At 35.9% G+C, this 27,362-nt stretch overlaps 1 protein-coding gene and 1 pseudogene across 2 annotated transcripts in view; one reads left to right on the top strand and one right to left on the bottom strand.

Annotated features, from left to right (window-relative positions):
• The first annotated feature begins 1,749 nt into the window (after window positions 1–1,749).
• On the top strand, window positions 1,750–2,626 carry LOC123646858 (annotated as a pseudogene).
• Window positions 2,627–13,904: 11,278 nt separating this feature from the next.
• TMEM196 (transmembrane protein 196) overlaps window positions 13,905–27,362 on the bottom strand; it is a 52,722-nt gene continuing 39,264 nt past the window's right edge. For both annotated transcript variants that reach the window (XM_045564319.1, XM_045564318.1), the window contains exons 2-4: window positions 21,369–21,425; window positions 17,452–17,706; window positions 13,905–13,964 (exon numbers count right to left, since the gene is read on the bottom strand). In XM_045564319.1, coding sequence (XP_045420275.1) covers window positions 13,905–13,964; window positions 17,452–17,706; window positions 21,369–21,425 — 372 coding nt within the window. The remainder of the gene's footprint in view (window positions 13,965–17,451; window positions 17,707–21,368; window positions 21,426–27,362) is intronic.

Here is a 27,362-nt window from a genome sequence, read left to right on the forward strand (position 1 = left end):
GTGTTGTCCAAAGTGGAAACATCACTCTCTTTGGATACTTTTCTCTATCCTCACAGCCAAAACTACAGGATTTCTTTCCTGCTTGTGTAAGCCTAGCTTAATGGTCAAAAGGACACTCTGGGGCAGACAGATCTCTGAAACACAAATATGATCATGATGTGCCCTGCTTAAAGCCCTACATAAACATAGCATTTTCCCTAGAGCAATACAAAATCCTTAAGATGGCTCCTAAATTACAAGGCTATTTTATGATCTGCCCTTAGCTTCTCTCTTCAGCTTAATTTATTCCCCTCCCCACCCTAATATTGTCATGCTCACTGCTCCACTGTCAGGTCCATCGCTCCCTCTCTCTCTGTCTCTCCAGTCTTGTGCTTTTCCTTCCACAAGAGAATATAGGTAGCTTCTCTCAAATGAGTAAATTCTACTCCTGTGTCAAGTTTTAACTTAGATTCTCTTCCTTTGTTTACTTCCACCCTACCCCTCTTTCCTCATAAGGATTAAGTAGTTCCCCCTCTATGTTGATTTTTATGTTAATTTATGTTAACTACCTATTTGCTTGCCTGTTCCACCACTAGACTCCAAGCTCTGTAAGCATGAGACCATGATCTCTGTCTTGTTCCCAACTGCAGCTCCCATATGACTCAACCTCCTCCCCCAAAACAAAACAAATGAAAAAAACCCATCCAAGCATGCTAAATGAATGACAGGATGATGAATGAATGAATGAAATAACAAGTGGTAAAGAGCTCACAGCCTTACTGGAAATGGGATCTAAACATAAACACATAACACAAGTTATGCTGGATAAGTGTCCAAAGAATATATAGCAAGGAGCGGTGTGAGTACCACTCTCTGCCTCCCCTAGATACTGAAAATGCCTCCAACTTCTCTAAACCTGTTTTCTCACTTGTAAAATAGGGATAATAATACTTGTCTTGCCTACGTTGGAAAGATAATAGGAGGTTCAAATAAGATAAATAAAAATAATTTTATTTAGTATTCTTTATCTGACTGCAAATTTAGCATGAAATGATAATGGGATGAAACTGCTCCCAAAGCCCCAGTGATAGACATTTTAAGTCCATAAGTAGAAAATGCAGTGGCCTTTTCCTTGATTTTATTGAAAAGTCCTATAATACTCCTGCGTAGGACCCCTTTGTTCAGTGTTCCCAAACTTGGGTAAATGTTGAAATCACCTAACGAACTTTAAAAACTGGTGCTCAGACAACACTCCTGACCAATTAAAGCAAAATCTTTCCAGGTGATTTCACCTTGCATTCACGATGGTTCTAGATGGGCTGCAGGTGGTTTGAATGAAAACAAAATGTCCAAAAACTAATTTAGCAAAAAAACAAACTAGATATCATTGACAATTTGGCCAAAACAAAGCTTTACCTGAAATCAAATACCCCAGTAACTATTTTCCACAAATATTAAATGTGGTGCGCCATGGAGTAGTTTTATAACCTTTGATGTGTCCAGAAGCAGTTAGAGGTTTGCTTGTTTGACTTTCAAAACTGTTTTGTAATTTTTAGTTTTCAAATTTCTGGCTTATAGCTATTATCCATACTCTGCATGATTTGGAAAAGTACAAAGTGATTCTGCCTGTGTGTAAATGTTCACCATTATGGAGTTCTTTACCACGTTAACCTGGTCCAGCTTCCACCCAGGCAAGAAGAAAACAGAAGTACCGTGAGACCCTTCCTACCGATCCCCCACACCACACACATACGCAAGCAGTTACTTCTAGGCTCGGGGACAGGGGACCTCACTCTGTGCTTTCAGAAAAGAAGTCGTGTGGTTCTGGCGACCTTAGCGGCGATAAGAGAGTGGCGGCCAGTCTGACAGCCTTCCATTACCTGCGCGACTGTATCGGTCTGTCTGCTACCAGCTATGCCGCTACCCGTTGCGCTGCAGACCTGCTTGGCCAAAAGAGGCATCCTCAAACATCTAGAGCCTGAACCGGAGGAAGAGACACTGCTGAGGACTACGATGATGATCCTGTGGACTCTGCGGCCACCCGGTTGGAAGGCCTGCCACCGAGCTGGTACAAGGTGTTCGACCCTTCCTGCGGGCTCCCTCACTACTGGAATGTGGACACAGACCTCGTGTCCTGGCTCTCGCCACATGACCCCAATTTCGTCGTTACCAAATCTGCCAAGAAGCTCAGAAGCAGTAATGCAGATGCTGAGGACAAGTCGGACCGCAGCCATGACAAGTCAGACCGGGGCCACGACAAGTCTGACGGAGATCGAGAGCGTGGCTATGACAAGGAGACAGAGAGAGAGCGCGGGACAGGGAACGGGATCGGGACGGCGGATATGACAAGGCGGACCGGGAAGAGGGCAAAGAACGGCGCCACCATCGCTGGGAGGAGCTGGCTCCCTACCCGAAGAGCAAGAAGGTGGCAAGCCGAAAGGATGAAGAGTTAGACCCAACGGGCCACAGCTCATACTCGGATGCACCCCGGAGCACGTGGTCGACAGGACGCCCCAAGCGGAACGAGGCCAAGACTGGTGCTGACACAACAGCAGCTGGGCCCCTCTTTCAGCAGTGTCCCCACCCGTTGCCAGGGGCTGTGCTCCGGGCCCACACCGAGGCCTCTCGAACCAAGCAGCAAGACTGAGTCTTTGGCATCCCCCAGCCCTAGAGTTTCTAATAAAATGTTTCTGTGATTCTGTCAAAAAAAAAAAAAAAAAAAAAAAAAAAAGACCTGCAGTTGCACTGAACCATGTTCTTTTTCTCTGAAATTTGTCCAAGTTCCACAGAAAGTAAGGCAGTGGTAGTTTCTGTCTAATGAAAAGCCCTGTTAAGCCAAAGACAAGTATATGCTGAGAAAATCTCCATTCTACAAGCACGCAGGAGGTTAGATATGATTTTGATACCATGACTAATTGCCCTAGAAAAAAAGAGAGAGAAAATTTCTTGCAACTATCTGTATTATTTTGTCACTGACCTTGCCACTTCCAACATACACATGTGTACACCTTATTATTATATTAGTGTCCTTCCATTCCTTGCAACTAGATCATCCCTGAAGCAATGTGAATGTGTAATAATTGGTGGTTTGCTAAAATAAATTATGGTGGTTACAAAGTAACATGTGCCATATGCTCTGATTTTTATAGGACACATGCACACTTATATGCTTAGAAAAGAATTTGGATGTACAAACACAATCATGGGCCACATAACAAAATTTGGGTCAGTGTTGGACCACATGTATGAAGGTGGCCCCCTAAGATTATAATACTGCATTTTTACTATACCTTTTCTATGTTAGACATGTTTTGATACAGAAATACTTACCATCATGTTACAATTCTTAAAATATTCTGTAGAGTAACATGCTGTACAGGTTTGTAGCCTATTTCTCGGAATCTGTCTCCATAGTTGAGCAACGCATGACTGTACCATATGTTAATATTAGTTCTCTCTTGAGGGTGAGTTTATGCTCTATTTTTTACCTGTGCAAATTTTTGTTTTTAATTATTTGGCATTATTTTACATTAAAAAAGGAACAATCTGAAACTTAAGCAGAAGATTTTGATTGTTACAGAAAATCCTCTAGTTTTAGATGGTTTAATAGTACAAAATGCAGATTCTCCCTGGATGCTAAAGTCACATTACTTGAGTTCAAATCATAACTCTGCCACTTACTAGAGGTATGAAATTAGGCACGTTTCTTTCTTTTTTTTTTAAAGCTGAAATTATTAGAGTAGAATTTTATGAAGAAATGGAATCAGATAGGAATTTTAACTCTTTGTAACAGTTTACATAAAAGAGTTTCATAGAAAGGATATTCCAAGGAAAAACACTCGTGTATCAGTTGGCTCTTGGTTCATAACAAACTGTCCCCAAATTTAGTAGCTTTAAATTAAATCATTAATTTAACTCATAGTTCTGTGGGTGCAAATTTGGGCTGGGCTCAGTTGGGTATCTGTGGTCATATGTGGCTCCAAGGGTGTCATCCCCCAGCAGGCTACAGTGAGCTGGCTTTCCCTGCAGCTATGCCGGTTTCCAAGAGAGAGGGAAGCACACATGACCTCCTGTCTGACACAATGTCAATCCAGTGGTTGAACGCTTCTGATCTCATGTACTTTGTTCTTTGCCTAAAGAAGCTCAGAAGCTAAGTCTGTTGTATATCCGGTGTGCACGGGAAGTCTCTAGATATGCCCATCCTGGATAAAGAGCAATACTAGTACTGGCAGGAAGGGTTTCATCTCCCTTATTTGGCTGATTTTATCAAATAGGTGGAATGAATGGTGAGCATCAACATCACAATGACAAACAGGATCATCATCCTCGTGGCTGAACTTTATTACAAATCTGCCAGGTGCTGTGCTAAGTGCCTTATGCGAATCACCAACAGAGAATGTTTATGACTTTATTACAGTTGTTACATATATTTACAGAGGGGGGGAGACTGAATTCTAGGGACAACTAAAAAAAAAATTGGCCCCCTGATGGCAATCCTATCTGTGTTGTTAGCAGTCATATGCTCAGGGCCTAGCATCTACTTCTTGAGTGAATGGATGAATGATGTTCCCAAGGACACATAGCTATTGATCAATCAAGGAATCTAATCCAGGGATGACTTGTCTTATAAGTGATTCTTTGAATCTCTAAAGACCCTCACTTTTTCCAGACAAAAACTGATAAAGAAACTTTAACAGTCAGGAAAACGGATGGCTTATTTTATTTAGCCTCTGCCTAAAAATGCTAAGATGGGAATCAGAGCAAATTGGTAAATATTACCCTTTAAAAAGACCTGGGAAACTGTCACACAAGCACCAGTTTTATCCAAAGTATGAATGTTGGTAATCTTGCAGAAAATAGTTCAGGCAAAATGGCTTATAGAAGCCAGACACTAGAGTCAGGTCTTCTGGGTATAAATCCTGGCTCTGTCACCTTGGATAGCTTGCTTAGTGGTTTTAAACCTCAACTTCCTAATCTTTGGTGTAGAGGTATAATGATAACGTGAAGTTGTGAGGATCTAACAAAATAATGGCAGTGCAAGCCTAAGCACAGTGACTGTCTATATTAAGAGCTCAATGATATATCTTTTTTGAGTCCATGATCAATGGCTCTGATATAATATGCTTAATTCAACCTGATTAAGGCTGGAAAGCTTAACTTTAGACCAGGAGCATATGCTCTTCTTCAATAAATAACAAAGTACAACCCTGAATATAAGAGGAAGATTTTGATAAGAGTATGAATAAAAACTGGTGGCTGCTATGGCCCCAGTTCTCTGGGAATAACTTTCTGTTGTTGTTTTGGTGTTATTACTATGATCAATTTCAGATCCTCCTCACTGTACTGTAATTGTAAGCCTACTCTATAGGACATGAATATTTGATTCAGCTTATAACAATTTAAGAATTTTATATAGCATCCCTTTAAAATATTTTGCTGATAAAATTAACTTTGAATATTAAATATGTGTAGTGAGATATAAATTTGTTTTTATTTATTTATTTTTTATTTATTTATTTTTTTTTGAGACAGAGTCTCGCTTTGTTGCCCAGGCTAGAATGAGTGCCGTGGCGTCAGCCTAGCTCACAGCAACCTCAAACTCCTGGGCTTAAGCGATCCTACTGCCTCAGCCTCCCAAGTAGCTGGGACTACAGGCATGTGCCACTATGCCCGGCTAATTTTTTCTATATAGATTTTTAGTTATCCAGATAATTTCTTTCTATTTTTAGTAGAGACGGGGTCTTGCTCTTGCTCAGGCTGGTCTCGAACTCCTGACCTCAAGCAATCCACCCGCCTCGGCCTCCCAGAGTGCTAGGATTAAAGGCGTGAGCCACCGCGCCCGGCCGAGATATAAATTTGAAATTCCATTTCTCAGTAGGAAGAATTAAAATAGCTTCACTACAAACTAGTTGTTTGAAATAAATGTGATTAGCTTAGGAAATAGTTTTCTTTTAATAGTTCCATAAATTGTTAAGTACGGTGATTTTAGGGAAAATTCATATTTAAAATGTACCTAATAGGCTTTGGAAATGAAGACACAAAAAACAAGCAAACAAAACCTGAACATACTAAATATCAACCAAATATTGGTTGATGTATACCACTTGTAATTCATAAATTTGTCAGCAGATGGCAAACGTGAGCTTAAATTTGTAAAGTTTCGCTTTAGCCTAATGACTATAGAAATGGCAAAAATCAATGGCAACTATTTATAGATAGCTTATTTTTACTTACAATCCTTCAAAAAAGGATTAAGGATCAATTTTTGACTCATAAAGCTCCTCCTACTTGCTTGTTATATTGTTGACACTAATTGATGTACACTGTACCTACAAAGAATGAGGAAAAATAATAACAGACACACATGCACACACAAATATATGGTTTAAAATTGAACCTTAAAATATGGACTTAAAGAAATTCATGCCAATCTTTTAGCTGCACTCACCTGAGGTTGCAAGTATCTCTAGGTAGATAACAATTATTACTTTAAAAGGGTAGGAAGGCGACTACGTAACACTTTGGATGAAAAATGCTAGCTAAAAAGGATTGGCTTAAACAATAAAATTATTAATAATCCGAGGTATATGTTTTTGTATGTGCATGAGCGTGCACACATGTACCTGTGAGCATTGCTTCTCTTAGTGGTTGGGGTGGGGTAAAGAAGTTATCTCATGAGGGCAGGGCTACTGTAGGAGAATAAGATGCCATCTTTATGTAATTTACTGTCCTTTTAAGAAAACCAGGATCAGTGTTTCTTCTAAAGCCCTATTTATTCTCCCGTCAGACCTTTCTGTAACTGAATTTCTACACTCTTTTTTCAAGGTTGTCAAATCCAAGGAATTAGGATCATAAAATTAGCCATGGTGCTTGCCAGGTTGCCTGTGGAAAGTCTCATTTACTTCTACCTGTCTTCAGCTTTGTGCAGAACAAAAATAGAAAACCATTTCCTTTTTTATTTTTTGAAAACTACTTTAAAGCTGTAGTTTAACAAACTGCCTGCTGGCGGCAGAGTCTGCATATGTGTGAACACAAAGATCCATGATGTTAAATGTTTACAAAGAACGTGGTATGGAGAGTTTAAGGGTGACAATTGATAAAAATGAAATTTAGAAGCAGTGGTTTTTGATGTACAATTTATTGAGAAGTGACCAAACAGAATTCTTATTGGTATCTCATATTCTAGACCCCCATTGATGGCCACGGAGTACTCTTAATACTTCTATACTTTGGAAATTATTATAGTAGTGAATTTGTCTTTGTCTAGTGGCAAAGTGGACTTACCCAGTCCTGAAAGAATACCCTGCAAAAATTTACAAGGGATGACATTACTTAAAGGGCAAATTTGTTAGTAAAATATCCAGAATTCCAAGATTTGCACTGAAAGGTATATTTCTGAGTGAGGTGGTTCAATGACTAAATGAAAGCAAGTCTATCCCTTGTGTGTCTCACTTTCCTTTGACATTTCTTTTTTTGATTCCTGCTATTTTATACCGTATTGGTCTTAGGGTGATATTGACGTTATTAGCTCCAGCTTGAATAAAATCTCTTCTGATATTGTTTGGTACAGTTGAATAGGCTAAAATAGAGATTTAAAAGTGGGGTAAAAAAAAAACAGAGGCTATAAGAAATGAACATATCTTTCATATAAGGAAAGAATTTTGTTCATGACAAAATTAGTTTTCTCTATAGCTTACAGGTCCAATGCCTATATCTATAGAGCCCAGGAAAAAATGGTCTTGTGGGTTCTCAGTGACAGCTTCCTGCCTGTCTCTAATGACCTCCTAGATTTTCCAACTTCTTTACATTCAAGGTATATAGAGCTCAGGTTTTCTTTCAGTTGTCTGAGATCCTTCCTTTACATTTCTGTTTCCAAGTTGGGCACAACGTTATTCCAGGTGACTAACATTGTTGAAGCCATTCCTGTAACTAGCTGCTGCTAGCTCAGTGATGAAAGCTGGGTTTCACTGGCTGATTCAGGAGTAGGGAGTTCTGTTAAACAATGCTGAATACCAGAGTGAAATAAGTGAGGGTAGCTGTCAAAACTTGAGAACTAGGGAGATGAAGTCTCAGGTTCAAGGGCAGGGACCAGACACTGAAATCAAAACAGCATCAAAGAACCAGAAATCTGAATCTGAAATCAGAAGAAGCAGATCAAATAAAGGAGAGTGGTTCATATGAGATAGAGTTGTGATTTGTTTTACAGACCAGTGTGTGTGTGTGTGTGTGTGTGTGTGTGTGTGTGTGTGTGTGTGTGTGTGTGTTGTATGATTTGGTTGAATGGCTTTAAGATTCAGGGTTACAGCCAGAAATGACCTCACCTTTTAGGTTAAATATTGATGTCTACCCACTTATTTCATGTTCTTATTTCATGTTAAATAAATGATATTAATATAACAGAGGCATAGTCACATTAATAGGTGATGTACATTATAATAGCAGTTGGAAAACAGTACTTGATAAATGGCTAACTTTCACCTGCTTCCTCACCATCCTTTTTGCTGGTGGATAGTAATAGGCTAATATTACTACTACTCAGTATGTTGTGACTTGGACACTTGACATTCTCTCTAGCCATTGTTTTTATTGCAGAGGATATTGAGGATTTCATTTTATTTTATTTTCTCAGAGGTTGATGTGACAATACTGATATACTTAGAAGACAGAAAGTCAGAGAAGACTGCATTTCAAAAGACTTTTTGCATAGTAATGAAGCAGTGAACATCTAGACGGCTAACTAAATAGGGCTCTTAGAGTACTTTTTATCTAGCAGGTTGGATGTTATCTCATCCCTGGGCTGACTTACAGTCCAGAGTGAGGGGAAGTATTGACTGGTAGAGCCACCCTCAAACAAATCTGGAGTTTTTCTTTCCTCGGCAGTGACCTTGGCAGGCCCAAGGGATTTCTTTTAGCCCTTCTTCTAGATGTTATTAGAATGATGCTTGAGAACCTTGGTCTTTGTGTTTAGGTGGGTACCAATATCCTGATTGGTTAATAGCAAGGAATGGGTATGAGTCCTGATTCCTTGGGGTCAATACAAGACTTGGTGCAATTTTGACAAGATTGCATATTTTTCTGTGAAGTTTCAGTCAAGTTCTAGAGTCTCCTTGGCAATTTTCAGTAACATAATACATTTTGGCTTGGGGAAAGGCTTGCCCTGTATCGTGTGGCTAAAGAAGTAGAGCCTTTGGGTGTTAATGAAGAAGGAACTTTGAAATCAATAGCCCCTCATTGATGTGAAGAAAAGTTAAGATGATTCCTAGTCCTTCAAGATTTCCAACTAAATGAAGGCAATCTGTCTAAAATGAAGGAGTCTCTTTTCACTATAATTAGTTGATACAGATAATACTGAACTGTTAAAATATTGAAATGATTTCTTTAGATATAGCTTGAATTTTTAACAATATATTGCTTGGAAAATGCATTTCTAGTAAAGAACTCTTGTATTCAATAAATAGTTTTCCTGACAAAGGGAGTAAAACAACCAATCTCTCTGCATAATTTTACTAGACATCCACATCGCCAGCAATTTCTGAATTGGTTTCCTCTGTTATGAGTAAATGACAACCTGTGATTTATGGATTTAGAATAATTGAATTTCTTGGCTGTCATACACTTTGAGTAAGAAATATTACATATGTTTCCAGAAAAAAAAATGACTTAAAGAAGAAAAGAATGAAGTGATGCCAAGTTTTGAAACTTTATTTGGAAACAGTGTTCTAACCAAATGGTACTTAAGATGCTCCTTCTACGTTTCTGAAACATGTTTGCTAAATAATCTTTGAAAATGTACTCTTGAACATAAGGTTTTTAAACATGACATTTTTGAATTTAGTCAAAACATAAAGTGGGGGGCAGTGTATTTATTATTCTCACCTTTCCAAGCACAAGAAATGCAGGATTATTCATTGACACACGGTAGTAGGTAGAAAAAAATTTCTTCAAAAATAGGAATTACACATCCCATTTTGACAGTCTAGCATACAATATTTAGTAATTTAGTGGTATCCTCCTGTGAGCAGAATTTTTTTTTAGTGTGAAATTTCTAAAGCAGTTCTCAACTGTATTATGGGTTGGTCTACCACTTTTGCTCAGTCCGTGGATTTAACTGGTCCATCAACTTTCACGTTCCATGGAGTGTTTACCAACTCTTTTCACACTTTCTACTTTAATAATAATTGGTTGACTATGGAAGAACTTGTACAAAACCTGGGGGAGAGCAGAGAGTTTCCTTCTATGTGCTTTTGACTAGCACTGTCCAATGGGGCTTTCTGAGAGGATGGAAATATTCTATAATCGCTGTCCATATGTAGTTATTCATCATTTGGAACTGTGGCTAGTTTGATGGAGAAATTGAGTATTTGATTTTGTTTTAATTAATTTATGTTTAAATATAAGTGAGTGAATGTTGATAGTGGCTATGATATCGGATTATATAGGTAGACTTCAGAACAGTGAGTTTATAACCTTGAGTAGTAATTCAGGTCTAACACTTGAGGGTAGCATTAAAATTGGCTGCTCTGGATCATGTTCATATGGCTCTAAATTAAGTAATACTTCCTTAAGAAATATATAGGTAAAACATTTTTAGAACATTTTTGATTGTTAGAATGACTGGATTGTCCTCCTGGCATTTAGTGGGTAAGGACCAAAGATGCTAAATGCCTAAAATGCACAGGTCAGTCTGCACGATGAGTTATTGTCCACCCCAACTGCCAGTAGCAACCAATTTGACAAACTCAAGCAGGCCATCCAAGTTCTCTCAACACTGTGGTTTCATTTGTGAGATCTGCTATAAACTCAGTCCTACTTGTAGTTAATTCTGTCTCCTATGATCTGTATCTTATTTCCTCCTGCCTCCTCAGGGACTTCACCTTCTTATTTGGATTATTTCATTGTGTATCTTCAACCACTGCCTCTGTGCATTTGAACATGTTCTAGTCTTTCCTGTCTCAAATAATATTCTTCGTTAACTCCACACCCTCTAGCTGTGATTGTTTCTTTCTTCTCCTTCAGAGAAGCCTATCCCCTGCCAATCTCAGAAAGCACATTTATTCATCTAGCCATTCAGGTAAACTATTTTTGTCTTATAATAAAAAGAAAGCCGACACTATACATAATTTCAATGCACACCATTTTATTACATAGACATATTGGCAGAGTCATCATACTATGATCCACTTCTAAACCATGGTGTGTGTGTGTGTGTGTGTGTGTATATGTGTGTGTATATATATATACAAGCACACATACATACACACATACACATATATGTTTTAAAATTTCCAAGGAGAGTCTGCTTTTATTCTTCCATGCTCATAATAACTCCACCTCTTTATAGCTAGTCTTTAAAGCATCATACCACCACACAGTTTCACGTATTTTTTATGGTTTAATATCACATTACTTTTCCCCAAGGATAGGCTCATACTAAAATTATAATTTAGTCACTTAAAAAATTCCAGTTCACCGTTCAATGTATTGTCAAAATTAAATTTTCAAGCACTTGAACAACGTCTTCCTAACATTGCCCACTTGTCTCAAAAAGAATCACAACACATCCTAAGTAAATCACTCTAAACTTAGCCCTGAAAACATTGGGTTGAAATAATTACATTCAGAGATATATCTGTACTTGGATAAACACACACTGTGGACTATTTGAATAATTGTGATGATTGCATTTCTTTTTAACTCTATGTCAAAGCAGCGATGTATCTACTTTTGTCCTTTATGTGTGGTTTCATAAATAAGTTCAAAAGGCATCAAAACATCTTACTAATTTATTAAAATTCTGTATCATACAAACATGTCTACAGAGAGTAGCCACCAAAAATTAGAGTCAATGGTTATTCTTTCAGTACAAAACTACATTATTGCATAAATTCAGTAGAACCATATACACACAAAATATCTGCATCGTATAGTTTAGATTTTCATTGGCAAAGATCATGCCTGATTTTGATATCAAATAAATAGTTATGATGTTGCTTTACAATTTGAGGTCGCATTTATGGAAAATTTCTATAATGTACTAGATAATGAAGTTATGCAAATGAGATAGGAGACTTCAAAAACCACACCAAACAACCAGTGGCCAGTTATTTAGAATAGAAACACCCAGAATTTTTTGATGAGCTGATTTAAATAGGTTAAATGATGATCATGTTGCTGTAAAATAAAAGACCTTCAAATTTTCATTAACTCAAATTATTGTTATTAATATTTTGTTAGCACAATTGAAACCCATGGTTTTTTCAAATAAATTATAACATGTTCTAATACTGGATATTAAATATTTTAATTTACCTGTGGTTCAATAAGTAACTGATAAAAATGACTTGAAAATTGATTAGCTTGGAAAAGATAAAAGTATACAATACAGTGAGAGTTATATATTTTAAAAAATATTAGACCTCTTTATCTGTTGCCAGAGGTTGTATTATCATAAATATTTTCAAAGGCTATGCTATTTTCCTGCTTATATGTATTGTCATTGGTTGCTATTTTAACATTGCATTATGGAAGGAAAGGATTGAAGCTAGCTATATAAATGTAAGCCTATCTTTTCATTTCCTTCTACAGAGAACTCTCTCAGGTTCTTTGGATATATGCTTTCTTATATATGGACTGTCTTATATTATTTAATGTGAACTGTAAAACAAAACGAAACACCTAAATTATAGCAAATGATAAATTACTATATAATGAAACTAATTATCACTTCATTTTTGGAGGATACATCATCCACCTTTGCATCATTTAATTGGGCTGCAAGATGTTTAGAATATCAATATAATGAATAATCATAAGTCATAGCGTCTTTATTTATAAATATGAAAGTATGTAGTTTAAGTCATGTTTATAAATTAATCTTAATAATTGCTATTACATAAATACTATAATCATAATAAAATTTCCAAATAATTAAGTAATCTATCTTTATGCCACAGTATTCAGATCACTCAGTTCCACAAATATCAGCCACAATGATATTTAAACAAAACAGACCTAACAAAAAAAAGAAAAATTGACAAATTTAGTAGAAATTAAATACGTGATTTTGTGGGCATAGGAAAGACTTTAGCAACTGCCTTCCCATCCCTGTTGGAATCGCATCTTGATAATACCCCCACGACATCACAATTTCTTTTCTACTACCTATTTACATTTATGTATCCTATAAATATATGCTGTATACATTTTCTATATTTACAGTATTTACACACACACATACTTTATTCTTAGGATCATTCATGAACATGCAGATCAATCTACACAGTATGATCAAAACATGTTTATTTCCCTTAAATTATATTCACTTACAACTTTTCACTCTTGTGCAAAAATGCAAAAATATCATACTGATTAGTATCCTCTCTCTCTAAAAAAATCTCTTTTTATGTTTAGGTTTACAAATAAATTATGAAATATAGGTCATTCACAAATTGAAAATAATTACAATGTTTTTATAACAAGGCATTACTGAGGTTTTGAATTGTGGCATTCTTGAAGCCATCTGTCTTTCAAAACAAAGACATTAATAAGTTATTATTTCTTGATATTTGCACTTTTCAATTACTCATATGAAATATGTCATTACAAATCTAATCCTCATGCTAGTCAAATAGTGTTTGTGTAGAATATGAATCTTATTTCTACTTTATTACTTTTTCCCGAAAAGACTTTAGAACAATCTGGAAAGTCTCTTGAAATTACTGCACTAGAACATTTCCAGAAAGTTTTTTACCCCATAAAAAAGGTTGGAGAAATAAGTGAGGCAAAACTGAGGAAGAATAATTTTGGTGGATGCTCAGGAAAGATAAAAGAAAATGCAAGAACTGTTTGAGTTTTATGTCTTAGTCCTTTGGTATCTCCTTGCCTCATGAAAATCCTAAAAAATGTTCAATTCTTTAAAACATTGATTATACTCTTCCATTAAATATCAGTTGTGGTCCTCCATTGCTCATGTTGTCTGTCATTTCCTGTTAGGAAAATAACATGAATTAATTAAATTTCACTTTCAAAGTAAGGCATTGATTTGGTTAATGGGTTTGCAAAACAGAAATTTCAAGCCATTGAAAATCTTGCTGAGTTTTGAGGAGGGACAGGGTTGATTATTGTTGTTGCATTTGAGGAAATGAAATTTCATGGCATCTTGGAGCACATGAAAATGCCGAAGTGACAGTCTATTAGACCAAAGTCTTCTATGCACAAAAACAGTTCATTCTCTGCCCATTTCCCTGAGTTTTCTCTTTCTTTCTTCAACTCTATTTTGGAAGGACCTCACCTAGAAAGAAGAAGGTGGCTAAAAGCTCAAGGTTTTCCAGTTAATAGGCTCCTCTGCTGAACGTGTCAACAAAGTGCTCATACATTCTAGGGGTTACCTTTATTTTATAGAGAAATGTGTGGCCTTTTTGCTAAGAAAAAGCCCACAAGGGGATCATTACTCATTGGTAATGATAAATCACTAAAAAAAATCATATTAGGAAAGATTGTTTTCATGACATTATCACTCATACAGTAAAAAGCAAACATGAAATCTCTTAATATGTTTTTAAGGAATCAATTACTAAAAAGTTAAAAAAGAAAACTACGTGAGAAAGCAGTAAAAAATATAGATGTAAAGGATAAACCAACATAAAAAGTTTCATATGCAATTATAGAAAATATATTAATTTAAGAAAAATTCTGATGCTTTGAATTCATGTTTTATTAAATATTAAACCTTTCCCAACACAATAAAAGGTGAGGAGATGTGAGGCCCATTCACATTTATAATGGTTCGTGCACCATATTATAAATAATGTTGATAAAATTATTTAAAAATAGATTGACAGAATCTTCCATGCTTGAATAAGCCCATTTGCAAAAGAGCAATAAAGAACATTTCAAACGGAAATTATTTTCTCAATTATCTCTTTCCTATTTCTATCTAGTTTCTGTTCGGAGAATCTGTTAGAGATGTACATGATGAAAGTGTGCCAGAGATGTACTTGTATAAAATCTCAAAATATATTAGAATTATTGAGCTGGGATTAAGTTTGTAGTTAAGAAACCTGATTTGAGGCTTCAATCAAGAATTGACCACTGCTGGCAAGATAAATAGAAATAATCCCTCCAAAATGACCTTCAACAAAATGTACTCCTATGTCTTTTCCTATTGCTCCTGCTATAAGAAAAACCAATTTCCTAATGGATTTATAGAAATAAGAATCTTAGGTGCCTTTTCTTCTCCTGCAATGACTTTTCATTTAAAACTACTTAAAAATCATTAAAAATCTAATCTAATGTATTAACCTTTTATTGCAGGCTTTACAAAAATGCAGTTTTTAAAATTTTTACAAAATAAGATAATTTTCTTAGCTGTATTTACTCTAGCATGGACACAATAAAATCACTGATAGGAAATAACAGTGAAAATTAGTTTTAACAGGGGTATGCTTTTTCAGTTTATTTGCAAACAGGCATGCTTAATTTAACAAGAAAATTGTACTTCTAGTTTGGGCAGGAGCAAATGTGGCTATTTGAAAATGGACATACTTTCTGCAAATGGGCCATTACTATCTATGTGATTTTCTATAGTTCCAATTATTCTGTTTAACCAAAGCAAGAATCATTAGTATTTATATTCAGCAATTTGAAATGTAAGAAATAAATTATATATATATTTCCAATTATTCTGTTTAACCAAAGCAAGAATCATTAATATTTATATTCAGCAATTTGAAATGTAAGAAATAAATTATAAATATATCACATCAGATAATTTTATAAGAAGAAATTTTCCATACAGAATTTTTGCTGTATCAGTGTTAAGCTTTGGCTATCTGCTCATGCGATATTGGCATGAGGGAGATACACAGTTTGTCTTTATCCAGACCTGTCTATTATTCAAAGCAAAACTCTGGTCTGTGAATGATGACATTGAGTCAAAATCATGATGTAGCAGAGAATAAAAGGAGTCATGAATCATCCAAGCAGAAATGTTTGGATGTTTATAGGCAGGCTGAATATTTGAAATACTCAACCAACTTTCAAGCTGCAAGACTCTGCCATGAAGTTTTATGTTAGCTCTTCAAAGTAGCTCTTGTGAAAGTGATACTTTGAGGAACAACATTACAGCATCAGTCCAGACTGATCTGTTGGCGTCATGGCTTCCAAGAAGAGGTAGTGCTTTCTGCAGCGACATTACAACATGGTAACTCCCTAGAAATCAGCGTACCTTGTAGGTAACTCTGGTGTCGGGGGCACCACCGGGCAGCTGGGCAAGTCGGTTATTTCAATAGCCCTCAATCTCTAATATAAATATAACAATCATACAATAAATATTGCACAAACATATACACAAAAAAACTAATTCACACTAGTATAAAAATAAAGCACAAAAGAGCCACTATTCAAATATATAATGATCATCTATTTTTAACAACCTATCTTTAAGTTACAAGTCCTGCCCTTTATACTCTTAATTCTTTGTTGAAGGACATGCACAGATCTGTTCAAAATTGCTCTTTTGGGATAATTTATGAGCATCTACTCTCCTTATTTGAATGTATATAGACTGTACACAAAATGGAAATATTAACTTGCAGAATAAATAATTTTTTCCTTCAAAATAACATTATGAAGAAAAGTTGCAGTGAGTCTTACTATTCTTCTACTCCGTGGTTATGCAATTTTATTTTCATGATATAAACCAAAATATGATGTAGTCATCATCTCAGTGAGTTTATTTCACAGATATTTTTGTCCTTTTTTTTTTAATAGATCCAGTAGCAGGAACTAAATTAAAAATATGTGCAAAATGTAGTAGCAACCCAGACATTGCACTATACCATTTACTTGTCCTTTTTTACAATCAGTGTAACTTCCTGTTTGTATGGGTTTCATGAAACAATTATGCAAGAACCATTGTTTAAAATACAGGCAAAGCTATCCAAATACACTTACAGTTTAGATGAGAGTTAAATGAAGCTTTACATGGATTGTAATATCTGCACTGATAGACCAGGCTTTTTGTCTCCTTATTAAAAAGGCCCTTTATGCTTAAAATCTAATTTACATAATCAAATGCATCTCCTTACAATTGTGCACAAGAGATGAGCTAGAAAAGGGAATTCATGCAATTTCTAAAACTGGTATTATTGAGCAGAGAGTGTATTTAGTTTATGTGTTTCTCCTCAGCATAATACACAAAAATCCATATTTATAAGGTATTCACTATTTTATGAAGTGCTGTTTTAGGAACTGTATTTTTGAATAGACTGGCTACAAAATTATGTTGAAAATAGGTATACCCATGAATTATAGGGAAAAATCATAAAAAGTTTCCTATTCTCAATCCAATGGGGCCAAACTTATAAAATCTAATTCTTCAAATTGTCATGTAAAGTTGCGAGTTGATTCACCTAGGGTGGACTGCAGTCTTCACCGCATGGTAGCAGTGAGAGGAAAAGGTAATCAACTCACTTTCTCAGCCATTTCATGAGAGTGATGCAGGGAATGCTCCCTTTCTGAGAACATCCTCCTCTGTTCATAGCTGGCAAGTCGACATGTGAGCCAGGAAGAGAGAGTGCAGCCCCCAATCCCAATGCAAGCAAGAGACATGGAGGCGAGGTGCAGAGGATAGAGGGAAGAGGTCTTCTTTGTGACTGCCCGAAGGAACTGAAAATTCAGGATGCCACCAATGAGTCCACAGATACAGCAGGCTGAAAAGAGGATCATCTGATAAGAAAAAGAAAGGGAGTGTTAAAGTTGGAGAGGCAAAGTGGACCAGAACACAGTGCCCCTTCCTGTCGCATGTCAAGGATAGCTAAAACCTTCAATAAAGAGAAGATGCTTTTGGTGTTTCACAGAGGACAAGAGTTATCCTTTCAGCCAAGTTTCTATTCAATCTGACTCACTGGAGAGAGTGTAGACCATAGTGTTTGAGAAATTGATAGCTGACTGTATTAAAGCCAAGGATGTATCTTGCGAAAACTCGGCAACGAAATGTATCTTCTAGGTTGATTCAGATTTAAATAATATTTATTTAATGTCTACTGTGTGCTACTATGCTAGGAATTTTAACTGATATCATCTCAATTAATCCTTCCAGCAATTCTCTGAGAAAGATAGTTATATACATTTTGGGAAAATACATGGTGATTAGTTTAAACTCAAACTAGGGACTGAATCCTGATTTTCTGACTCTAAATCTAGTTTCATTGTGTCAGTCCTCTCAAAATATCTAAATATTTTTCCATTAAGTTGTTATCACTTCCACCTAACTTCAAATCTGAGCTGAGGGAATTTAGTTAAATCCTTTTTTTTAAACTCTAAGTATTTTATTTGTGTGTGTGTGGATTTCCCCAACACGTGTTTTAGGGACTCCCTGTGAACTGGCCTTGTATCTCATAAATCTTTTGTTACTCTGTGATACCACAATGAAGAATATACAATAGGTGTTCCAAAATCACTCTTTGATTGTTTGTTTTGTGGAGACATGCAGGATGTGGCTTTGCTTTTGATCCTATTATTGGTTTGATCTGGGTCTCTATTAACAGAGGTGGGGAGTTTTAGTCAACTTAAATATCACATGATCCTTGGCAGAACCACGCACAATGCCTTCCATGTAGTAAATATTCTGTGAGTATTTAATAAACTTCATTGACTATTCCAATAACTTTAGTAATTTTATTTTGTTTTTTGCATCATTCTAAATTCTCCTATGGCTTTCATGATATTTTCTAATGTGATATTAATACTAACTTAATTATTCAACCTATTTCCATTCTTCTCTAGAACAGTCTTTAGTCACCTAACTTGTCCACTCATACTGCTCATCCCCACTTCAATGATATTTTTCATTTCCTTTTGCTTCTTCCTTGGACTCCTAGACGGAAAGGCACTAATCAAGTCAAAAATTTCAGAAAGCCTTCCTGGATTTTATTGATCTCCTTCTTTGCTATAATTACTCAGGGAAACAGCTTTATTACTAACTCTAGTATTTAATTTGACTTTATCAGATACTGCTTCCTGTTAACAGTTGAGTTTAGCACGCGCTTACTGAGCACCCAGCATCTGTCAGGTCCTGAGCAAGGCAGCTGCTGGCATTACAAAGAAAAGCTCATAATTATTCCTCTTGCATGTGTTGAAATCTTATGAAAGAGAAAATCCAATATCTCAACATGGCACAGTAAATATTAAGAAAGAGGGATGAATGGGCTGCCCTTGGAGCAGAGGAGAGGGGAATTTAGCCTAACCAGGGTTTTTAGGCAAGTCTTCCTTGAGAACATGCCATCTCAGCTAAGCGTGCGCAGTTTCCCAGCAAAGGGCTTGGCTGTGGATGTATGAAATGGCACAATGAAAAGCATGGTGGGCAGTAAGAACTACAAATAGTTGGTTTCGTTTCTGCAACTTAACTTAGCATTCCTTATTGGGTCTGTCTCCTAGGACTTATCATCAGGGCTGAAAATCCAATGATAAGTGAGTAAAATCTTTTCACACTTGATTAAATATAATACAGAAAATCAATTACCAAACAATGAAATCATTCTATCAAGTGGGAACTTGTGGCTCATAATTTAAAGTAGAATCAACCAGTTATATTCCATTTTGAATTATATTCAGATGGCATGTAATTTCTTGGGGGTATATTTTGATGTTTACTCATTCTCAGAAAATATAGAAAGATATTACATTCTAGCCTTTACCTAACGAATTACTGTTGATTAAGAAAGTAGATGACGCATTTCATTTTCTGTCACAGGAAATCCTGTATCTTTTCTGATGTTATTCTCATTAATTCCTTAAAGGCATGCTACTTCATTAACGTGTTGACAGAACATTCTCGCCTAGAAATTAAAATGTTAAAATCTGTATCCAAATTTATAACCACATACTATTTTCAAATCTCATCAGGCTGTTAGTTCTAGACTGCAGAGATATTTGGAAAGGAGAAATTTTTACAAAATTTTATTGGAGTGTAGAGACTCTTGAGAGCTAAATGCCATCTATGGAAACCTCAGAAAGTTCCAAAGGATAATGTACCTCTTTGACCTGGATGATAATTTCTAAAAAGTTCAGATCTTAGAATTGTTTTTCTTTCATTACTTATAAGAGAATAAGACAGAAAACTGACAATATTGTCTTCAAAACAAAAATTTCTTCCTTCCTTCCTCCCTCCCTCCCTTCCTCCCTTGCTTCCTGCCTTCTTTCCTTTTCTTTCTTTCTTTCTTTTCTTCTTGGGAGAAGGATTTGTTTCTACATATCCACAAAGAGTCTTGGTAACTTTTGATAATGAAAGGCCAGGTCCTGAATTTAAAATAAAAAAATAATTTGTAATAAAAAGAAAAGAGTCTTGGTAAATGAACAATGAAGGCCATGTCTAAAGAATAATGGCAGAATCATAGGTACAAATTACAAGCATCTAAGAAAACATTTCCCCCCCCAAATTTTCCTTTTTCTCTTTATGTGATTTTTAAAAATCACTTCTCACATATCTAAAGCAGTGAGAGCTTCATCCTTTCTGTTGCAATAGATATTCTCACAAAGAAAGATGTGATTAGAAAAAGAGGTTAAATGAAAATAATTGCAATACTACCCATTTCCTCCCATGCTCAGACAACTGACCTACCCTTGGAAAACTCTTTTTATGCTCAAATGCCACTTTGTAGGGTCCTTGTGTAGTGTTCATTTTGCTAATTTGTGAAGGTCTATGATCTTTCCTCTAGTAGTCAATAAAACAAACTATGCCTTTTCCTTCTTTCTAAACTCTCATAAAATGTCATGGAAGCCAGTGGGGAATCACACTTCAGCATGTGACATACTCCTCCCTTAACTGGGAGTATGTTTCCCACCCCAGCAACCCACAACACTACCACAAAACATCTGAAAACACATGTACATCCACAGTAATATAATAAAATAAAATAAATCTTTGAGAATTAACTGTAACCATAGCAACACAGCTGTCTTGCTGCTTTGTAAAATTAGCTGCGCAAAGAAAGCCAATAATCCTTAGGCCCAGCTCCATATTTAAACAGTTAAATTCCTCATGAACTCAAACTGTATCTTTTTTAGCTCACTAAAGGATTCAGGTGATTGTCTGGGAGTCTCAAAACTGGAAAACTGGAGACTGTCATGCACAGCAGTTATTAAAGTTTGCATATTCATGGATTTCAAGACTTTATCAAAGCTTTTTTTGTTGGTAATGTTTTGTCATAGTCTCCAAAAATCTTGATGGTTTTATTGAAAACGAGAAATCTAGGATTTACATGTCAGTCTCCTTTTTATCTTAAATTGGTAATATTCAGCAAATGAAAGTTGGCTAGTCATCATATCCGTTTTTGAATTTTTACATTTCAAACACGTCAATGCACAATGCAAACAAGGCAAAAACTTACAACAAGTCCTGATTTTTTTTTGGCGCACAGTATTCCACAAATGCCACAAAGAAGAAACTGCAAAGGAAAACAAGAACAATTATTCCATATTCAAAGACTGGAGAACCCCTAGATTGTAGCTTATATTAGTTTGCTCATAATGCTGCTTCAGGAAAGCTAGAAAATGCAAAATTCTCATCAAAAGCTGGAAAGAAAAATATCTCATTCTAGAATAGTAAAGGGTACAAATTTAAACTCTAATGAGAATTTATTTGTTGCAAGGTTGATAGAGGTAACTATAGGATTTAAGCAAAATCCAAATCAGCTTTAAATTTAGCCCAAACTATGAAGTAAACAAATTTAGAGTTTTGTTCCTCCTATTTCCTTTCAATGTTTTCTTATTCCTTCCTATATTTTTTACCCCTTCTCAGGGAGAAAAATGGTGTTATACATTCATTCTTACTAAGCAACAGAACTCAACAGGTTATACTACAGGAAGAATCTAGCAAAGATAAAAAGATAGAGCAACAGACAGGGAGGTGTTTCTCTTTAGAGACATTCTTTCTACCTCTCAGACCAGTGCAATGGCTACCTCCTCATTCTCTCAGAAAGACTGTCCTTGTGGCTATGTCAGAAGAGCTCAAGGGGATGAAGTGATTGATGGCATGTATTTTCTTGTAAATGGAAACACTGGTGTCATCATTGCTTTGCAAAAGCAGCCACATCAAATCATCTACCAATGCCAAACTATTAGACATTTTGGTTATCATTAAATGGTAAATAGTTTAATTTGGATAGAAACATTTAGGTTCATTTGGCAAATTTTCACCTAATTCTAACTTGAGCTAAACCATATACATACAATAATAAATTCTTTAATAATTAATAAGTTCACTAAATGCCTTCACGTTTGCAAAGGAAACTTTGATTTCCAAGGACAACTTGTTTTCATTTGATTTTTAACAAAAATTTTGCTATCTTAAGTCAGAACTAATAATATAACTGGTTTCAACTTAATATTGCATGCCTGGATAGATGTTTAAAAAAATGCATATCAAAATATTTTAAGGATTATCTGAGATAATATGAATGTAAAAAGCACCAAGAACACTTGCTAAAAAATAATGAGTAAGGGCAGTTGTTGCAAGGAAACTTTCCCTATAAGGCAACAAAATGATTATCAAGCAGGCAGTGGCACAGCAAGACAGATTAGAGAACAGAGGATATATAAGATTTGGTATACAACTTGGATGACTTTTCAAATTAATGGGGTAAGTATCAGGATTATTTATTTTAAAAATGGAATTAGAATAACTTGTTAACCTTCCCTAACATCATACACCAAAATTAATACGAAAGTTTGAATATTTAAATGTATAAAAATTATAAGTGCATTCGGAGATAACAAAGTTAAATACTTAAATAATTTTAGAGGAGTGGGAAGGATTTTCTAAAGATAGCCCCAAAGTCATAGACCAAAATAGAAAGTGCTTATAAATATTAATAGAGAAAATAATAATTTTGATAGTCAAAAATATTACAGCACTCGAAGGCAAAAAATAGATTGGGATTATATTCAGGAAGTATGTGACAGACAAAGGGTTAACACACTATAAATAGATCTAACAAAATATTTTTAGGGCTTTAACAACATGGGAAAATAGAAACTCAGAACTTTATAAAACCTGAATACTTGTATAATTTTCAGAAGGCTTAAAGAGCTATTTGGGAGAGATCATCCAGTAGGTCTAGGCCACCTACACCCAGACCACCCAATGTGTGCCAGGTGTAGATGGCCATCCTCTTATGGACTCTCTGTAATTGATCCCATCTCACATCTTTCAAGGCTGTGTTCAAGAAATTCCAGTTTCGACAATTCTGTACCTCTCAGTGCTTCAAGCTTCAGATCAAAGTCCAAGCATGTCCTTCTCCTTAAATTTCCCTGACTAGCCCATTATTCAACCTGAAAGTCCATTCACTCAGAGCTCATTCTTGAAATAATTTGAAAGCTGTGTAGTTTTGTGTTCCTTGGATCTGTTTTGAAATCTATAAACATTGCCATTATTCATAGTAAAGCACATGGGGACTTCAGGAGCATAAGCAGAGTTCTCTGTCCCGGCCACTTGGTTGGAACATCAAGGTGGCTATGAAATTGCTGGTCACTTCACTTGGATGGAGCCCAGAAATGGGAGTTCAGGGCTTGGGAGAGGGAAGGAAGAGTAGGAGAGGAATCAGTAATATTTTCCCACGCTCCCTCAGGCCTGGAGTGTAAATGCTCTGCAATAATTACCCTGTTAGAGTAAAATCACATTCCTTAGAGGAAACCTGTAATTTGAGAAAAAAATAGACACATGTAACAGGAAGTATATAAAATCATGGAATTTCTGAAGAAGATCAAAGATCGTGGCTGAAATTTAGCCGTCACAGCTTATAGAAGAAAAAAAGAGGCCCCCAAAAGTAGTACACTGATCTTTTATTTAATTGGCTATCTTTATTACCCCAAGTCATAGCACTGGAAGAAATCTTATAAGATGATTTAATTTAGCCCCCATGTTTTACATGTGGGGACGTGGGGAACTACAGGTCCAGACGGGTTTAGCGACTTGCTCAAGGTCACACATCAAGGTCAGAAATCACATATATAATTTAAGGCTTTATTAAGTGTCTAATTTGGTTCTAATAATGTAACAGAAATGCTTTTCAAAAGTATTTTTCAGTGCTAGTACAGTGTGCATTGTATTAGCAAATCCAACCCAAGTGTTCAGTGAATGACTGCTCACCTATAACTCCCCTCTTAGCACTTAACATTGTTAATTTTTGATGTAATAAAAATAATTAGAAAATTAGTCACTTGTGTTACATTCTAAAATTAAATGCACCTTATTTTATACAGGAATTTGCTATGATATTTCAAAGTATTTTTTTTGCTCAACATAACTTATCCAGGGTGCATTTATCCACATTATGGAAAGTATGAAGCAAGTGAAAAACAAATTAGCTTTAAAAAGCAAAGCTAATAACTGTGTGTGTGCATAGTTTGAACAATTTTATGTGATAATACATAATTTATGGGCTGCTTAAATCTAGGGAAGGTTATTTGCTTTTCTCCCACTATGAAACAATATAAATGTAGCAATCCAATGATAGGGCATCAAGTGCTACACTACGAAATAAAGATAGCCCTCCAAGTGAAATTCATTTGATTCCAATTTAGATTGTATTCAATAGATAACTAAGGTTGTGACACATTGGATGAAATGAAGGTATTATGAAAATAGCATTCTATATTTTGAGTAGATTTTCTCTAGGAAAAGTCCTTAGAGATTTCTGCTTTTAAATCTGTCAGAAACTGTCACCTGTTGCACATCGTGGGAGGAAGAGACACTGGTTGTCATACAAGTGAGGCTTTATAGGGGTTGAGGGTGGGTGCATGTTGGGGTGGGGGCCTGCAAAGCCCTGCTCCTTCCTTCAACCTTTTCTTTTATGAAGCAAAGGCCTTGAACTCCTGGCAGAGGGATAGCAAAGCTTGTCATTTCCCAGGCCTATGCAGATATATATCACTACTGTAACTGAAGGAAAAATGGAAGAAAATTTCTTTACACAAGGAAAGAGGCAGGAATTCATCTTGGGCCTGACATCCTATGCCTATAGTAAATAGAGGTCCTGCTCAAGACCAGCTGCAGATACAAGGCTGAGTTTGGCTGTCACAAGGAGGAAGGTGCAAAATACTAAGAAAGTCCCACCCCTGAGGCCAGGTGCACAGGCCCTTCCTCAGCTGAGACTGGTCTAAAGCAGTAAAGAATCTTCTCCTTCATGCCCTCTCACCCTTCACCATGAGCATAGCAGGTGGGAGTAACAAGTGAGGGCAATCTAGCAATGAGGGAGAGGCAAGAGGTGGGAGGAGACCCCCTCTGTGATGGAGGTGAGTGGGGACTCAAGCTGAGGGTGGGGTACTAACACTGAGCAAAATCTTCCAGCACCTCGGCTCCTACTGGAGCACAAGGCAACTGCAACCCACCACTAGAGGAATGTGAAGCTATGGTGGAGCAAGGATAATCACAGCAATAACAAAATTTAATTACTCACTAGAATGACTCTGCCTATCACACTGGCAACCTAAAAGAAGATATTAACAGAAAATATTTACAAAGTTCTGAAAGAAAGGAAGACTTTTGAACTTTGAGCTGTACATCCAGCTGAACTCTCATTCAAATAAAAGATTACGAGAAAGATATGTTCTTTTGGCCAAGGGCATGTTGGTTGACTGAATTATGGCCTTCCAAAGACATCCATGTTCTAATCATCAGAACCTGTAAATGTTACTTTATATGGAAAAAAGAAAGGCTTTGCATATGTGATTAAATTAAAAGTCTTGATATAGGGAGATTATTGTGAATTATCAAGGGATACCTTAAATATGATCATGAGTGTCCTCTAAGAGAGAGGCAAGGTCAAAAGAGGCAGAAGGCTATGTGTTGACAGAAACAAAGGGGCCAAGAGCAGAGTTGAAGATGCTACCCTGCTGGCTTTGAAGAGAAGCAAGGGAGCCCTGAGGCCAGGGATGTGGGTGGCCCCTGTAAGCTGGAGAGGTCAAGGAAATTGATTCTCCCTGGAGCCTGCAAGAGGAAGGCATCTCTGAAGACCCATTTAGACTTATGGACTCTACAACTGTGAAGGAATGAATTTCTGTTGTTTTAAGCAACTAAATTTGTGGCAATTTGTTACAGAAACAATAAGAAACTAATACAGGCTCTAAAACATTATTCCACATGAAACTCTAAAAGAATTACTAGAAGCTGTTCTTCAGGACAACTAATAGAGGAAGATACGAGATAAGAAAGGAATATAGTAGCAAAAGCACAAAATAAAACAAAACAGTAAAATATGGGAAAAATATTTATTGAACAAATGAATATCTGCTTACAGTGAATATCTCAGGTGATTTTGGCATGAGATATGGTATATTGGGAGTAAAGAACATGTAAGTAACATGTTCTAAGATTCTTGTATACTTTAGCAGAATAATCCAGGTTAGTTCTAGATATTGAAAGAAAAGTAGAGCTTTAAATCTGTGCACTAAATTATAGAAGTAAGACCAGAAAAATAAAGAAAAATACAAAAACAACAAAGATTAAAAGGATATCAGGAAATTTAAAGAAATAAAAGAAAATAAAGTGAAACTATGCAATAAGTAGTGTAAATAATTCTAATAATGTAAACAATCAGAATAAATGTGACTGTATTCAATTTTCTTAACGAGGGAAAATAGAGACCAAAAAAGGACTCTGTTAAAAGTTCTCCAAAATGAATCAAAACCTTTTCTTTCCTTACTGGGTTTCTCTCTCTCTCTCTCTCTCTCTCTCTATTGGCACTGACTTAGGTGCTAGTTAATGAGTTCTTGTTACTATTCCTTTCTGTACAAGAAGGTTTATTTTGGGAAAGAGAAACTGAGAGTAAAAAAGGCTATTGTAGAATTTCCCAGTTTCAGTGTAATGGAAAATTTTGGAACCATGATTATTGTGGAAACAGATACGAGCAGTGGTTCTACCAGTTGGCCAGAAGAGCAAGCAAGGTTGACCTGACAGGATTATAAAAGATGATGTGCCAATCTTGCTTTAAGACAACTTATTAACATTTTTCCCCACATAAAATTTAACTACTTCAGATGAAATAATGTTTACCAAAATTATCTAGTCATTATAGAAGATATACTCATTAGAAAATAGAAACAGCACTACCTTTTCTTCTTTTCCCTCAAGATAATAGGCTGGACCATAACTTAAGTTTAATACTTTGATAACCTTTAATGATTTATACAACTTCATCAAAATTAGTTTCTTTAAAATTTATAGAAAAATTATCAGGAAAACACACAAATGTTAAATGTTAAAAAATTGATTGGAAAGAATCTAGCTCTCGCTAAATAATATATTCTGTAGCTGGATTAAAGGTTGTATGATTTGTGCCACTACTAGTTCTTAAATATTTTTACCATACTTCAATCCCTTTTTAGTT

The sequence above is a fragment of the Lemur catta genome, chromosome 11, assembly GCF_020740605.2.
Source record: "Lemur catta isolate mLemCat1 chromosome 11, mLemCat1.pri, whole genome shotgun sequence".
Classification (NCBI taxonomy): domain Eukaryota; kingdom Metazoa; phylum Chordata; class Mammalia; order Primates; family Lemuridae; genus Lemur; species Lemur catta.